The sequence below is a fragment of the Ceratosolen solmsi genome, unplaced genomic scaffold (genome assembly GCF_000503995.2).
Source record: "Ceratosolen solmsi marchali unplaced genomic scaffold, CerSol_1.0 scaffold10, whole genome shotgun sequence".
Lineage (NCBI taxonomy): Eukaryota > Metazoa > Arthropoda > Insecta > Hymenoptera > Agaonidae > Ceratosolen > Ceratosolen solmsi.
This window is the reverse complement of record NW_011948412.1, coordinates 22,742,012-22,760,253: the sequence shown is the minus strand read 5'-3', so window position 1 is coordinate 22,760,253 and position 18,242 is coordinate 22,742,012. Positions and strand designations below refer to the sequence as shown.

Below are 18,242 nucleotides of genomic sequence, written 5' to 3'. Positions count from 1 at the left end.
CGGTGGTCGGTGAGAATTCCCTCTCTTTTGGTGTCGCCAATCAAAGCTGTCTTGTTGATCATGGCGTCGCCAATGAGATTTAGCCTTATTAGTGTGTCCAATCAGAATTCTTCTTTAGTTTATGGTAATTCTAATCACGGCGCCTTTTTGAGTGCTGGGGTCTCTCACCAGTGAGTCTTTCCAAGATGGAGGCTCCAATGAGAGCGGATCTTGCTCAACTCCCCTCCATGATGGGGGGTCTTGATGCCGCGCTTTTCCCTCTCCATCCTAGCATTGTCGTATGCATTTCTTGTTATCATGCGCGTTGCGATCGTTCAGTGTTGTGAAGGTTAGGTTTAACATTGTTTTGAGTGTATCATCTGGCTTATGTTTTTCAGGCAAATTTTATGATTAGTCGTCGATAGATGCTTTATGGCGAGGCCGTGTCAAATGTCTCGTAGCATTAGTTTTATGACTTGTTGTGCTGGACACTTGGAGCCTTGTTCGCGCCAGATGTGTTTATGAAGTTTATTTTCTTAAGATATTCGAAGTTTTGCTGAATTGTTTAGATTTAGTTAATCCGAGGTGCGTTTTTGAATGTTATTACTAGCGTAGCCGAGAGTTGCCTTTTTCGGAACTCTTATCTCGATTTTTCTAGATGTTTAATGAGCTGGGAGTTTTCTTACATTTTTTAACATTCCGCCCGCCATCAGCAATTCGAATTGATAATTATTCCTCTCTACTCTTGGGGATTGGTAATACTGATAATTTATGGATGGGTCTTACCATTGTAGTGGAGGCTGTACCATTGTAGTGCTGTTTTTAGTTTGACGACCCTGGATAAGTCGTCTGGTCCTGGATGAATCTTGATCACCTTGGCAAGAGGCCATTTGCAAGGTGGAAGGTGCTCCCTTGTAATGAAAACCATTGTTCCTACCTGGATATTGTTTTGTGGGTGATGCTATTTAGAGATTGATTGTTGTCGCTGCAAGTAATGTGCTGACCATTGGGACCAGAATCGTTGTACTTGCTGCTGTATGAATTGCCATCGTATTAGGTGTGAGACGTTTACATCCTTTAAGGATGGTTCAGGTAATGTTGTTAGAGAGTTTTCAATGAGGAAATGACCTGGTGTTAATCCAGAGCAGTCTTCTGGGTCATCGCTTAATGGTTCTAGTGGTCTTGAGTTCAATATAGCTTCGATTTGAGTTAGTAGAGTAGTTATCTCTTCAAATGTGAGTAATGCTTAAATGAAATTTTGTTGATTTCACTACGGCTTCCCATTTTCCTCCCACGTGGGGGGCAGCTGGTGAATTGAATTCCTATTGAGTGTTGTCTTGAGAGAGCATGTTGAGAATTCGTTGATTTTCGTGAGAACCTTGTAGCAATAGTTTCTTGATGACTTTGTCTGCTCCTAGGAAGGTAGTGCCGCAGTCTGAGTGTAGTGTGTGAGGTATGCCTCTGCGTGCGGAAAATCGGCGATAGGCTGCGATGAATCCGTCTGTTGTGTAGTCGCTGACCACTTCTAAGTGTACTGCTGATGTGGCGAAGCATAAAAAGACACATATCCATGCCTTGTGTGTTTTTGCTCCTCTTCCCTTCCACGTTTTTATTGTTAGTGGGCCGGCATAGTCGACTCCAGTGTGATAGAATGGTGGTGATGGCGTTACTCTTGTGACGGGTAATTGTCCCATCAATTGTTGTGCGCCTGTGGCTCGTTATCGTGCGCATATTGCACAGTATAGTATATGTTTTTTAATAGATTGTCTGCCTCCAAGAATCCAATACTGTTGACGTGTGTGTGCCAACGTGAGTTGTGTGCCTCCGTACAGTGTGTGGAGATGTACTTGATTTATTATGAGACTTGATACTGTGGATTTTCGTGGGATAATTGCTGGATGCTTTTAATCATGATTTATTGATGCTTGTGATAGCCTCCCTCCAACTCTGATTATATACTTTTAGTAAATAATAATTAATACATTCTATCGTTCAAAAGATATTACTATTGATATATAGAAATGAGCCAACACAATGAAAATAACTTTTGTTATAAATTATTCTGATATAAATATATTTAGGTAAAGTATAAAAAGATTGGTGTGTCTAAAAGAGTTGTTATAAAAATACGATATATGATTAATTATGGTTTATAATGGATTATTTTAAAAGTCTATTCATGCTTCATTAAATATCTAAGAATTTGTATTATGCAATTCGTTTTGCAATACATGAAATAAATTATTTTTAGATAAAAATCAAAAGAAGAGAATGTTTTATAAAGCAATATTAAAAAATATCGATTTTAAAGATTTTACGAAATTTCAGTAATATGTCATATGCTAATTTTAAAATGAGCAATAATAATTAATTTTAACTGACGTTGATTTCTTCGTGAGTATAAAAATATATATATATATAAGTCTATTTAATATTAATGTTAGGTTGAATTAAAAATGTCGATCATGCATTTATATAGTTTTGCATTTTATATAGACTAGTAATTAATAAATTTGATATAAAAGAGTTGTTAGATCATTAAATATTGAAAGAAAAAGAGTTGATATAAGAAAAATATTTGATTATTGAAATTATTGATTATTGAAAAAAGGTATTATTCAAACATTACATTAAAACTGTTTTCAAAACTAAACATATTAGAAAATACTATAATTTATTCAAATCCATATTTTGTAAATTTTATATTATATAACTTTATTTCATACATTCGTGATTATTATTTATAAGCATAAAATAAGATGATGATCAAAAATAAACATATTAGATTAAATATATTTGCTGGTCTCTTTATAATTTAATTGCTTTATTAGTTCACTTTGGTAATAATAATTATTCCGAAAACTAAAATTAACTCTCCTGATCAATAATTTTCTTACTTGTTCGTATGCTGATGTACGATCATTTATTCGCTGTTTATTAGTATAAGTACATACGATATACTTCATAAGAATAATTCTGGAATTCTATCATATATATACTTATGATGATATTTATCTTGTAATCTACATAAATGCCGAGTGCTATTAAGCTTTTTCATTTGGTCCTCTTCTCACTTGCAGTTTACTGCTCAACCGTCGAAGTTGTTCGATCCGATCGTTTTGTGCTCCTAGAAATATATTGAGCCGCCGTGACTGACGTTCATTCCCTGTCTCAGAACAAGTTGTCCAAACGGGTGCATCATTCCAAAGTAAATCAAAGCCACCGACTCGCGTCTCGCAGCCCGTCAACAAACGCTCGAAATCCAAGATATTTAATACGTCGTCAATGAGGTCAAACTTTAATCGAAAGTCCTCTGGACTGGTAGCATTCAGCGATGGCGAGGCGTTTACCTCTAAAAGCCAGGGCTTCAATAACTCGTCAAGAATCACGTCGTAGCCGTAGAGTTCAAATGAATTTTGGCTTTGTATTATAATTGATTGTACAGCTTGCAAGCTTGCCATTATAACACCTGTAACATACGAAGAAATGTCGATGCTAATATAAAAAAATATACTTAAAAATATACTAAAATTGTGAAATATACCTAAAATTTTAATTGGTGATTATTTATATATGAAATATTTATGAAACACAATATAAATTATTAGCAGCACAACTCAAGATTTTAAATGTTTCAATTTGAAACTCTTAAAGTAAAAAGACAGCGGTATCGAAAGCATGATATTTTATTATTTTCCGATGATTAAAAGTCGACTCATTGCTTAAGTGAGAAAACACGGACCTGCAATGTTTTGCAGCAATTCATTAACAGCTGCCACTCCATGATGTGTTGTAAGATACTGCCGAAGATTGCATAGGGCCCATTTACGGCCAAGTTTGCTCCAGTGTGGACCGTTATTGTTGGATGCCATGCTTTTCTCCAATGATTCCGCTTTAATCCTATGCTTTTTGGCTTTCAGTTGGATAGACATATTCGTTAAATGAATTCGATTATCGTCAATACGCTCCAATGAAAACTGTTCCCCGGAGAGACGTGCGAAGCCTTCGCGCGCAAGCCAAACTTTCAGTGGGGTAAAAGACGTCACTAACACGTAGATTCGCAGATCGAACTTGTGGCCTTTGGAATTTATCATTATAGTTATAGATACATTTAATTATCTTTATTGGATAATCAAATGTATTAATATATTATTTATTTATGGATTAATCATATGATTTCAGAGTTAATTAAAAAAAAATTTTATCTAAGAAAAGTACTTTGTTTTATTTTTGAATATGTCCGTATTCTCGATACGAGCATAATAATAAGAATGACATTAATAATGATGATGATGATAATAGATATCATTGTATCATTATAATAATATTATAATAAACGTTATATAAATATAGTAATTACATTAATGATCCTGATTCTTTATATGTTATTATATCAATCAAATATTTTGTAAATTTCTTATAAAATTAGCACACAGTTACATTTGACTATATAACACACTGATGCTCAGCGACTTTCACATCGATTTATTAATTTACATTTCATTAATTTTTTTTTCGATATTTGTCGGTTTTTACTGCTATAAATATTTTAAATACATTTCATATCTTCTATTCAACTAGCTATATTGAAAAGTTATAATATCTCAATCATATTTTGTAATACACGTAATTGTTAAATATTTCTTTCATTTAGCCTAAAAATAATAAAAAATGACAGACATGAGTTGTCTGGGATCAGACTTTAAACCTCCTTATGATGGTGGGTGGAGGCTTACTGGCAAGTGGGAGGGGCAATGCAATTATTCAATACTGTCTTTTGTGCTTGTAGTCTTTACTTTATTAAACATAATAAGTAATGAGTAGTTAATAATCTATTAATATTGGAATGAGTGTATGATATAATGAATATATTGGTGTTTCTTCAGTAATGGTGATGGCGATAAGTTTGTAAGTGTGTTCTTGATAGCCTGGAGCGTGATTCCCCTTCTTCCTTGTGGTTGAGTAGTTGTAGTGGGGAACTCGCGGTGGTAGGAGAAGCAAGTTAGTGCCGTCTTGACAGCCGGCGAAGGGGTGAGCTGTAGTGTACGAAGTGGTGGGAGAACGTCCGTGTGACGTCACAGCTTGTGTCCTTGAGCTCCAAGGTAGTGGTAATATTGGTGCACGTTCGTGTGCTCGATGCGAGCGTAACCCGCGGTGTAGAGGTAAAGGTAAGAGCTAGCGTCGGTGTTACTTACATGCGGGCGTAAACCGCGGTGTAAGGTAATATGCAAGAACGAGCGTAAGCGTTGCTTGCACGTGGTGGCGGGAACTGCGTGAGGTGGTAGCAGGAACCGCGTGATGAGATAGTAAGAACGAGCGTCTGGTCGCATCTTACTTGTGTTGGCAGAAACCGATGCGGGCGTAAACCGCGAATGTAGAGTAGTGACGGTCCTGTCGTGATGGGTGCTTGTTAACTAGAAGAAGTAGTAAGGAACGAGCATCTACGTTGCTTACGGAGGCGTGGGTGCCAGTATAGTTGTGGCATCGCTATTAGTTCCTTAGGTTGATTGATGCTTGCCATGGCCTCCCAATGACGATGGCAAGGTTGGATAGCGATCCCGATGTGAAGAGTGCATGATTGGTACTAGCAGGGCAATCGCGACACGTGCAGCTCCTTTCACATTCTCGTACGAACAGGATACGCCGATAGCGCATCGATGGCTGTTACTATGCCGCTATTTTTCGTGACGGCAATAGGGCATAGCTTTGTCGGGTTCATTTGTTATTATTTCTCGGAATTATAGTCGTATGTTCGAGTTTTTCGGTTAGAAGCATTCGTTAAGTCCGTTGGCCAATGTTTACCAAACAATGTTTCGCGCGCTCATACCTCTCCCACTTTGTATTCCGCTTAAAACTGTTGTAATCCGTAACATGAGTAATAAAATAAATAAGTATTTACTAAAAATTTAGGATGTTCGAAAGCAAAACTTTAGAATGTTCGAAAAATTCTCGGGATCAATGTTTACACATTCGAGAGCTAAAACGATTATAAAATTCCGAGAGCCAAAGGTCTTGGAAAGTGCTCCAATCCTGAACAGATATCCTTTCATTTTACATAAAAAAAATTATAAATCAATGTTTATTATTCCAAATGAAAAAGTACACATTTTATAAGAAACTAACGATATTTTTATAAGTATGTAATTGAATATTACTGTAAGTATATCATTATAAGTGTACAACTATTATAAACAATTATTACAAGAAATATAGACAAATTTCAGAAAATAAATGTTTATCATTAAAAATATTGATATTTATTTATTAATTTATAAATAAATATAATTAAATAAATAAAATTGTAAGTAATTATTAAAAAATAATAACCTTCTAGCAAATAAGGCTTGTCGATATACTTTTGAACAATGTAAGTAGCTTGATAATGTATTGGATCAGTATCTGAAGTACTAACAACTGGTGCACATTCTCTTGCTCGCCAGTTTGAAAGATCTTTCATTCGCTGAAACAAAAATATACCTCTGCCCTATGAGCAGAAATACTAATAATTATTATTATCTATCTATGTAAAATAAACAATTTCAAGAATATTACAAATGTTTTCATTCATTAAATCTATCTTTATATTATTTCTATATCGATTTGAATTTTAATTAGGTAATATATCATTACATCTATTTAAATTAATGGCGAGAGCGACACTAGAATATGCGTTCTTCCTCACTCGCTCAAGAACGCAGCTCTGCTCATAAAAATTTTTATACGTCATTACCTTCTCCTTTCACATGATACCACATTGTTTATAGTTTTTTAACTTATATTTTTAATTATCCCAAACGAGTATTTTAAATGTTTGTATTTTAGATTTAAGAAGTTTTATAAGAATACTTTGCTACTTGAATTCCATAAAAGAGTTAGTTTACCGGATTCCCCTTTAGAGTAAAGAATCTTCTTCTTGAATAGATCGATGCCGGAGATAGATTATGACAGAAATTATTGGAGCTTAATCTTTATAATGTGCAATAATTTGTTGAATATGTTATTGTTGTTAATTTAATGAATGCAGTAATTGAAAGACTAAGTTTTTCAAATATTAATATTAATAGTTTTATAATGAATATCGTATATATACTATTAATTTGCGAATTTTTGAAAATTCTATTGAATGAAAATTTCTTATCTTGAAAAGCGATGATTTCGAAGATTATTTCGTTTTGACATATGTAAAATTAAAATACTATAAGAAAGCATATTAATATAATTGATTTTAATATTTTCAAAAGAGTTCATAGAGCAAATGACTAAGAATAACGAATTAATTCAGCCCTAGGTAAAAAAAACAATTCGAAAAGAGTATCTATTAACAATACTATTAATCATTTATATAATTCAATTGATTTCGATTAGTGTCTGTAGGAATATCTCAATCTGATAATTTTTTAGTACAAATTTTAATGAGATACTCTGTCGTTTTCGCTTTATTTTTGGTTTGATTGAGTGATGGAAAATGGAGTAATAGAAATGTGCCTTGAAATATTGGATTACAATGAAAATTAAATTTTAAATCCTCTTGATATTGATGAACCTATTGCATTAGTGAAAATATATTCACAGAATTAAATCTAAATAAATTAAATAATTATATCATAAATCTATATAGTTATTAATTATATTAGTTAATAAATATTGTATAGACATTAATATCATTAATGTTTACATATTCAAGAAAATTTTTTACTCAATATTTCTTAGAAGACTTTAAATACTGTGTAATTTACAATTTTCAAAAAATGTATCGTTCATGTTGAAATCTGAATTTAAATCTTATACTTTGAATTAATCAATTTTTCAATCACTTTATTCAATTGATAATTTGTCGTATATGACTATTGGATAGAATATCAAGTCTTTTAAGATACCATAACGATATGTTTAGCGTTTTAAGTCACATATCAGTCTTAATATTAACTTACGTTCCTACCTGCGAACCGGCAGCGGGTTTGACAATCCACGTGGTTCCATGCTTCTTTCGATGCTCCTCCATTAGCATCCAATATTCGTGCGGTAATTCAAAGGAAATGGGCATGGCATCGCAAAACTCAGCTTCCCTTATCTTTCCTGCTTTTATTAACATTCTTTTGTAACGCTTCAGATTTCGATACAAATAGTTTTTACGTGTGAGTTCACTGTGATTGCGGAAATGTGAAACCCTCTGTTGCGGTTTGATTTTACCATCTAGAGCAAACTTTAAGTCGCTTGTATCACACCACCAAAGATCCCAGGTTGTATCTTGATAGTCATAGATCTAAACAAACAGATTTTCGTAATAAAATATACAATCAATTACATATATTATAATTAATTCGTTTAGATTTGTATATCCGAAGAAATTATTTACTTTAATTGTTAATTAAATTATTAATTTAAGATATTAATTAAATCATTTCATTGCATTATATTCCCAAATTTTAATACAAAAGAATCAATGTACTATTATATAAATTATATTATAATTTTATTTAATTTAATATAAAAATAAGAAATATTTAATATTAATCGCGATGTGACCAAAAGATAGTGGACAAATGAATTAAAAATATAAAAAATTTAAATAATTTTTTATTTTAATTATACTTAAATCAATGATTCTAAACATAAAAATAAAAGAAATTCCGTATAAATTACATGATATTACGATGTTGTATTTTTACAATACATAAAATCAAACTTATTTTATGTATACCATTTTAAATTTCACGTTACAAGAATTTGATAGAATATTGAAAATGAATCGATTTATTTATATGAATTTTGATTGATAAAAAATTTCGTTTCTATAAACATTAGAAATACTATTCTAACATCAAGTCTCTATATTTTTCTATATTCTTTTAACGTACGTAGTATTCGATTACTCATTATTCTCATCAGAGTTCAAATACATAAAATTAGCTAGAGTTAGAAGTTACCCGCTTCCATCCTCTAGCTTCCAATACTTTCAACGCAGTTGAAGAATAGTCACAACGATATTTTATTGATTTGTCACTTCTTCCTTTTTTTTTAATCAGCTTCGTGGATTGTTTATTCATTTTATATATAGAAATATTTTTTTTTTTTAATAACAATAATGATTTTTTGTACATAACAGTTAAGTCGAAAAATAAACGTAGGTTATATTAATTTGCCTATGTACTCATCTATAACAAAACAATGACTAATGGCTAAGTTTGATATGTATAGGACAGTCTTAATGGAAAAAGTATTTTGTAAAGTACAAAATGAAAAGTTGATATATTTTTTAAATATGATTATTTGTAATTGTTTGGATTAAGATATGGTAACATTATTTCAAAGTTTAATTTACCAATTATTTTAATATTTTAAATATAATGGGAAATAATCAGTTTGTTGATTATTTTCGTAAAAACATTCTTTTTAATCATTCCTAATTTTAGAATGGTAGGAAAAATAATTTACTTATTAATTATTTGAAACAATTTGTTCTAAATTATAGAAAAATTAAAAATTTTACGTATTATGAAATTCACATTTTACATAATTATTCATATATAGAATTTATTTTTCTAGTGATTTTATGTATCATATACCATTTGATTAATAAATTATTGATTAATACATAATTAATAATGATTTCAAAAAAATTTTTATATTTTGTTTTTCCATTACTTAATACATAAAAATACTGTAATATACAAAATTAGGTATTGTTTATAAAAACTTGTTATAATGTATTGAGAAGTGATTGATTTTGTTAAAATTAAAATTATGAATAAAACAATGACAACCTATTGTGTTAAAACATAAAATTTATATTTTATATGAGGATTATTTGTTAGAAAAATGATAATCATTATTGCAGAAGATAAAGGGAAATTATTATTTAATATATTTTAAATTAAATTAAAAAAATAAAATTAAAAATTAAATAATCACGAATTATTAAGTTTGGTTTAATATACTACATTATTTTAAAAACTTTTTTATTTAAAGAAGAGTCTGTGAAAAATAGCTATAAAATATATATTTATATGAAATTTTTTGTTATTCTTTTTTTTTAGTGGCTTTTAAAATACGGAAAAGTAAAATTAATCAAAATTGAATTAATTTAGTAATAAAATTTGTTTTTCAGTCCTATTATAAACAACAAACAATATTATTATAAGAATAAAGTATAAGATATTAATAATTAATAAGTATAAGATATTAAAATTAAGTAATTTATTCATTACAGTCTATTTTTTGAAATTATGCACTTGGCACATTGGTAATTTATACTACTATATATCTTGAAACCGAAAAGTGTTTTAATAATCTACTAATGTATATGAATGAATGTGTTATACTTACTATAGTTATATTAATATAATTTTTCATATATTTTTCTATTATATTACAAAAATAAATCTACATCATAAATATAGACTAATGATGAAACGTATATATTAAGTGGGTTTCATCAATTTCTTCCGAATTGACTTTTTATTAAAAAAACCAGAATGCAAGATCGAAAAAGAATAGTCTTTTTCGTTCTTTAATATCAAACATAACCTTTAATATGAAAAGTGGACTATCAAAATGTAGAGTACATACATTTTGATAAATTTTTATTTTTACTTTTCTTGTATTATGATAACTGTTAAAAATGCGTAAAACGATTGATAGTAGTAAACTAAAATTTACATTACCTGGTATTCGTACAGTCTAGTAATTTGATAAAAATATTGTATTTCAAGTAATACTTTGTAATAATATTTTATTTATTTTTAGTATATAATTTACCAATCTCAATTTTATTAATTATTGCTACATCTTTATGTTTTTCAAATTCGTATAATGGAAATTTTGTATTTGATGATTCAGAAGCAATTATAAATAATAAAGATGTTCAAGAAACACCACTTTATGAATTATTTGAAAATGATTTTTGGGGAACTAAATTATCTCATAAGCAAAGTCATAAATCATATAGACCTTTAACGATTTTATCATTTAGGTATATAAAGAAAGTTAATGTGACATAGAATTTTTATTTTTTTCTTCATTGTTCAAATAATAATGATATTATTTTTAGATTACATTATTGGTTTAAAGGATACTTGGATCCAGTAGACTTTCATATTGTAAATATAGTATTACACACAATAGTTTGTATCACAACACTATTTGTATTTGAAATTCTTATGGATTGGAAAGAACCACAAATATCATTTTATGCAACAATATTATTTTCTGTTCACCCTATCCATACTGAAGCTGTATGTATAATATGATATAAAAATTAAAAATTTTTTTATTCATTTTATTAAGTCAATTATTACATAATTTTGTACTTTATTTGTAGATTTCAGGTATTGTAGGTAGAGCAGATGTTTTATGTGGTTTATTTATGTGGTTGTCAATACTTTCTTATTACAAATGTATTCATTGTAAATCATATATTATTCAATATATTTACATATTATTATGTATTGCTAATGGTGCAATAGCAATGTTGTGCAAAGAGACTGGAATAACAATTCTTGTAAATAATTAATTTCATTAATTCTATGAATATATTATATTCAAACTTTTTTTTTAAATAAAGGTTCATTACAATATTTTTAGGCCATCTGTATAGTTTATGATTTTATAATTGTAAATAAAATTTTGCCTGCGAACTTATTAAACATCATAAAACTAAAATACTCATATAAAAATATAAAAGAATTAGTAGTATACAGATTGCGATTTGTAGTACGTTGTATGATTTTATTGCTGAGTAGTATTTTACTTGTATTTCTACGATTTAATGTCATGGAATTTTCTAAACCAACTTTCAAACCAGTAGATAATCCAGCATCGTTTTTAGATAATATCTTTTTTCGAATTATAAATTATAATTATATTTATTTTTTAAATTTATGGTTACTTATTTGTCCTGAATGGCTATGTTTTGACTGGTCTATGGGTTGTATACCACTTATTTATGGAGCAGATTTCAGAATTAGTTTAGTAATACTGTTGTGGTTTATTCTTGCTGCGTATATAATAATAATATTTTCTGAAATTAATTATCATATAAATAGGTATATTATATTTAATATGAATATTTATAAGATTGAATTATTTACTGTAACTATACAAATAACTATTTAGCTATAATACTTTTATAGATGCACTACAATAGGAATGGCTATATTAGTAATTCCTTTTCTACCAGCTAGTAATATATTTTTTACAGTTGGATTTGTATTAGCAGAAAGAACTTTGTATATTCCTTCGGCTGGCTATTGTTTATTACTGACTATAGGAGTTAAAAAACTTTGTGTAAATGTTACATATCCAAAAATAATCTCAATATCATATTATACATTAATAATTTTACTATTTACTCGTTCATGGATTCGATCTGAGGAATGGAAAACAGAAACTGCACTTTTTCAATCTGGACTAAAGATATGTCCTTTAAATGCAAAAATTCATTATAATGTTGGTAAAAATGCTGCGGACAGAAAAATGATTCATTATGCTAAATTTGAATATCAAGAAGCAATTAAGTAAGTTATATTTTTTGTCTGTGTATACAATTTGAAATCATGTAATTTAAAATTTATAAATTTATTTAATATTTATTAGTAATATATTAATGATTGTTATAGTTATCTACAAAATATTATTTTTCAGCCTAAATCCTAATTATGCTCAGGCTATGAATAATTTAGGGAATTTATATAGAGATGAAAATGCATATGACAAAGCTGAACAACTTTTAAGAAAAGCTGTTAATCTCCAGTGAGTTATAAAATATGTTAAATGTATACTTATGGTTATAAATAATAAAAAATTTTAATTTTAGAAATGATTTTTCAACAGCATGGATGAATTTAGGAATAGTACTCTCAGCAACTAATAAATATGAAGAAGCTGAGAAATGTTATTTTATTGCTATATCACACAGAACTACTTATCCTGATTGCTATTACAATTTAGGTCTTTTGGTAAGATTTTATTAATTTCATTAATGAAAAGAATTAGAAATTATATTTCTTAAAAGAAAATTTTGATATAACAGTTTTAAAAAGATATGGATTTTTATTATAGTACTTAGAAAAGCAGGAATATCAAAAAGCATTAAAAGTTTGGAAAATTGCTGTTAAACAAAAACCCACTCATGAACAGGCATGGACAAATATGATTTTATTATTTGATAATATTAGGAAAAGTGAAAAAGCCTTACAAACAGCAATGCAAGCTCTACTTTACCTTCCACAATCCTCATCCATTCATTTTAATTTAGGAAATATATTAGGAAAGAAAGAAAATTTTCATGATGCTGAGTATCATTTTCAGTTGGCAATCAATGAAGATCCAACAAATTCTATCTATTATACGAATTTAGGTAATTTTTATCACTATAAAATATTAAATTAAAAATTATATAAATAACTTCAAATATAAAAAAATTACTTTCAGGAGTTCTATATCATCGATGGAATAAATATGACAAAGCTGAAGCTATGTATAAAAAGGGATTAATGTTAAATCCACAATCAAATGCTATTAAAGGAAATTTACAAAAATTACACAATTTAAAAAATAGAAAAACAAAAATTTAAACATTTACAATATATTATAAATTTATATAATATAAAAATAAATGTATGATAAAAATGTAAATGCTATAAAATAAAGTTTGAAAATTTCTTAGTAAAAATAATTTAGTGATACTGTAATCACTTTTTAAGTATGAAATAAAATGATTTATTTTTAAAAAAGGAAGAAAGCTATAATTCAGATATGTAAGTCACATTATAACTGAATTTAATAAACAAATTAATTTAGAAAATATAATTAAAAAATATATTGAAAGGTAGGAAAAATGTTGATTCATGTATAAATGTATGCTTATTTTATTATATAGTTATTAAAATAACACATATTTAAATATCTTGAATTTTTTATCAAAAAATAAAATTTATTAATTGTATTATTAAAATTATAATTTTCTTATGGATTGAAACTTATAAATTAAATAATATATATTTATTTTTGAATATGTATAAAAGTATTTGAATCTAAATTATATTATTCTACTATAATAATGTATGTAAATTGAAATTATGTAAATATGATATATTAATGATAAATACAAAATACAAAATCATAAATAAAAGAGTTATAATATAAATTCTCAAGAAGTTTCCATTTGTGAAACCTTTGCTTCTCTTGGTGTAACTAATGTTTCTAATTGAGATGTTTCAGACTGACATTTGTATATCGGTGATTTGTTACAATCATGTCTTGATTTTGCAAGAAAGCTTAAGTTTGTTTCTAATAAATCACTGTCAAATGGATATGGATAAGCTTTGAAAGATCCAATTTTTTTACCTCTGATATAATTGTAGGACTTAAAGCAGGAATCACAAAATAAACAAGGATTATGTGGCAATCTATTGTTACTTGTTGTGACCCAATTAACACTGTAAATACCACAAGTCATACAATAACGATTAGGCCTTGGTTTAATTCTGACAATTCTTGGGTAACATTCTATATTTAATTCATCTGTTGGATTTACTAACCTATTGAGAACAATTTTTAACAATATTTAATATTATTATGTATGTTTTTTATAAATATTTTCAACAAATAAATTATCTGTTCTTATTAAAAAAAACATTAAAAAGTTATAATAAATAAATATATTAAATTTTTAATAAAATTATATTTTAAAGAACTAAACCATTTGTGGTTGATATATTTAAAACTATATACAAACTGATAATAATGCTATTTCCAATCTAGCCGTGATAGAAATTGAAATACTTTTAATATTTTAATATCTAATTATATTTTGTATAGTATACAAAAATTATGTGTAAGCTTAATTAATCAAGTAAAATTATACATTACTAAAGCAATATTTGTTTACATGTAATCAGCTACATAATTGATATAAAATGTATAATTTATGTTAATTTATAAAACAATTTTTTTAAATAATTTAAAAATTTACCTAGCATTACTAAAAGAAATTAAATGTTCACAGTCACCCTGATGTTGGTATACCCATGGAAATCCAAACTTTAAACATAGGCTATCAACTCTAGTTTCTTCCATTTTTGCAGTCTTATAAATACCAAATTTTCGTGCTTCTGCCCATTCTCGAATGACTTTACTATTATCTTTATTGTTAGGATCACGAAAATCAATATAGAATTTATCTTCAATAAAGAAAAATCCTGATTTGTAAACATTCTAAAAAATCAATATATAAAAATCTGTTTGCTAGATATTATTAAAAATCTAATGTACATGAATGCATTAAATATTTATCAATCAATTTATTTATAATTAAACTATAAGTGATTATATTTATAATTTTAATTAAAACATTTGAAATAATATTTAAATAGCATAAATATTTTAAGAATATTTATAGGATTATACAAATCTTAGAAAAGAACACAACAGTAAAGTGAATAAAAAATCATGTTAATCGTGTATGAAAAAAATTTGGAGTATATTATTATATCTAATTTTGAAGTTAATATGATAATTGGTAATTGTTCAATTTAAAATATATAACTAAATTTAATCAACTATTTAAATATAACTATCTAATACGTATGACATGTGCTTTTTATATGAATTCGTATTAGATATTTATGTAAGTTATAAGAATAAATAAAATATGCAATAAATATATTATTTCATTCTAAAACTTAATTTATGCTTTTATTTAACAATTATGTATTAAATTATGTATTACAAATGATTTTTTGTAAATTAATAGCGCACCTTCGCATTTTCAGTTTTACATCTAAGTGGTACTTTACTGGTTTCTGTTGATATTGAATGATCCGATACACAACTTATTTGATCTCTGAGTTTATCTAAGGTTTGGGATCCATGCATAACTATAACAGTATTAACTGAAAGTTTTCCTAGTGCTCCAGTAGTTTGCTTTTGTCTACTTGTAAATGGCACGTAAACTCTAATAAATATTAAAATATCATTTTCTGGTGTCAGAGTTTTAACATTATTTTTATTTAAATCTGGTTCATAAATCTAAAATGTAAAATATTTTAATCCATTTTAAGCAATTTTTGGAATATTAACATATCGAAAGATAAATAAATAAAAAAATTGAAGACTCAATTATTTTTTGATATATTGCAAAGATTTGAAGATTACATTTATAAATGCAATTGCTATATAAAACAATATTCAACTAATTAAATACTGTCGTAATATTTAATATTATTTTTAATTAGGAATAATATGAATATATTTAAAACTATGGAATATAAATAAACGGAACTTACAATAGGTTTTTCACTTCTATATTTTAAATGTACTTGATAATTTTTAAGTAAATTCCTCTGTTTTGTATACTTAACAGTTTGTAATTGTACATTATCAATAATTGATGGATCGACTGGATCTTTACACCATTCAAATGAAGATTTACTCATTTTTCCCAATTCACCATCTACTGTTAAATTGTTAATATCACAATATTTTTCAAGCAACTTATATTTTTCATCATTTATATCACTGTTGATAGCTTTATAAATATAATTTTTAGTCTTAAATTCATAATGTTTGTGAAAATATGAGTTGTCAATTATACTTCTATATTCTTTGAAATAAGAAGCGATATCAATGACATCAGATCCTTTGTATACATGGTCATACATTCCATGTTTTTCATTTTCTTTTGACATTGCTAATTTCTTTTATAATTATGTATTGATGAAAGCAGAAAAAAATAAAATATGAAATAATTATAAAAGAGAACATAAACAACAGAATAATTTTTAGGTTATAAATTTACTTTAGACTAATATATATAATTAAGTTGTAACTGATAAGCTGTTTACCCATCAGTTTATATACAAAGTACATGAATATGCTTTATGCGCGACTGAATGATAATGATATTTATTAAAGATTTTTGTTTCTTGAAAATACAAGCAATTAGAACAATATAATAATAGCATGTTATACAAAGTAGTATAGTATGTATCGTTATTAGTGATATATTATTTTATTGAGAATTTATTAAAATATTAAATACTACATATAAAATTTATAAAGATAAAAATATTTAATTAATGTATTTGTAAATTATGAGTTATAATCTAAACGTAACATAAATCAATTTTTTAAATATATTTTTGCGTACAAACAATAATGTGTTTTTATAATAACTTTAATATGCGACAATCACATAGTATACTAATATATTATTTATAATTACTGTTATATAATATTTTTTTAATATTTCATTCGAATAAATATTACCAATATATTCAATTTTCGTATATTTAATGATTTCACAACTTAATTTATTTTATCTTTGTGTGTGGGTATGTAAACATGGGTAAATATAGGCGCACACGATATGCATACCCGTATAAAGCCAACCATATATGCATTTATATCTATATTTATACAATTTTCAAATTTATATAGACACAGTTAATTTAAGCTTAAATGAAGTTGTTAAATTAATAATCTAGAAAATTGATTAATTGAAAACATTAATTCAAATAGAAAGTTTAAATAAATAATGAGTAAATTCTTTTAAGTTTATTATATATGCATATAAAAAATATAGCAGTTTAATGTTGATATATTAATATATTAGTATGGGTATACAATAAAGTATGTATATATATATACACATGTATGTATATATTCAATTTCTATAAAAATCTGTTATATTCTAAGAGTAATAAAGACAAATTTATTTTATCTGCTTATATGCACGTATTTCAATATAAGTATGATGAATATTATCATTAATATTATTTTTTGTCATTTGCTATAATTGGGATTTGGTTTTATTAATGCTAATGAAAAAGAATAAGTTTAGTTTTCGATTAAAGGTGTAACGAATTAGTTTACTTTCTTATCAATGATTGTTTATTTAAAAATAAAAATTTTCACAATATTGGAGACTATACAGTAAGTTATCTTGTATGTATTTAAGAAATCTAAAAGAGTATACAAAAAGCTGTTATAGTGGTATACAGAACATTTATTTATAAAAATAGTATTTAAAATTCACAATTTTAATTCTTATACAAAACGTATTTAGAGTCAATATATATTTTCTGCATTTGTTAAAATGAATGTATTCTAATATGTATCTAATGTACTAAACAATAAAAATTTCACTAATAAGTTTACTAAGAAATTTATTACTTACTATGAAATTTTCGAAATCTAGGAATTGATGTACAATAGTGATTTACTTACGATATCTAGTAATATCTGTGGGATAATATGAGCAA

At 26.8% G+C, this 18,242-nt stretch overlaps 2 protein-coding genes across 2 annotated transcripts; both read right to left on the bottom strand.

Moving 5' to 3' along the window:
- Positions 1 to 748: 748 nt before the first annotated feature.
- LOC105366139 (uncharacterized) lies at positions 749 to 1,673 on the bottom strand. The gene is made up of 3 exons (XM_011504471.1): positions 1,358 to 1,673; positions 1,007 to 1,206; positions 749 to 916 (listed from the first exon to the last, which is right to left on the bottom strand). The coding sequence occupies exons 1-3, from the start codon at positions 1,671 to 1,673 to the stop codon at positions 749 to 751; spliced, it is 684 nt and encodes a 227-aa protein (XP_011502773.1).
- Positions 1,674 to 2,815: 1,142 nt separating this feature from the next.
- On the bottom strand, positions 2,816 to 16,415 carry LOC105366127 (probable tubulin polyglutamylase TTLL9). Its single transcript, XM_011504460.1, has 8 exons — positions 16,336 to 16,415; positions 15,739 to 15,934; positions 14,954 to 15,195; positions 14,326 to 14,434; positions 7,919 to 8,242; positions 6,307 to 6,463; positions 3,722 to 4,057; positions 2,816 to 3,448 (listed from the first exon to the last, which is right to left on the bottom strand). The coding sequence occupies exons 1-8, from the start codon at positions 16,413 to 16,415 to the stop codon at positions 3,024 to 3,026; spliced, it is 1,869 nt and encodes a 622-aa protein (XP_011502762.1). The 3' UTR covers positions 2,816 to 3,023.
- Between the last annotated feature and the right edge of the window lie 1,827 nt (positions 16,416 to 18,242).

Bases quoted from the DNA above. Each gene is read 5' to 3' on its own strand.
- LOC105366139 (XM_011504471.1), bottom strand. From the start codon at position 1,673: ATGGGACAATTACCCGTCACAAGAGTAACGCCATCACCACCATTCTAT. The intron at 1,207-1,357 runs GTTCTCACGAAA...TCACATTTGAAG, and splicing joins CAAGAAACTATTGCTACAAG to AGATAACTACTCTACTAACT. The intron at 917-1,006 runs GTACAACGATTC...AACAATATCCAG, and splicing joins GGCAATTCATACAGCAGCAA to GTAGGAACAATGGTTTTCAT.
- LOC105366127 (XM_011504460.1), bottom strand. From the start codon at position 16,415: ATGAGTAAATCTTCATTTGAATGGTGTAAAGATCCAGTCGATCCATCA. The intron at 14,435-14,953 runs GTAAATTTTTAA...CGTTATTGTATG, and splicing joins ATTTCTTTTAGTAATGCTAG to ACTTGTGGTATTTACAGTGT. The intron at 3,449-3,721 runs GTCCGTGTTTTC...CGTATGTTACAG, and splicing joins ATTGCTGCAAAACATTGCAG to GTGTTATAATGGCAAGCTTG.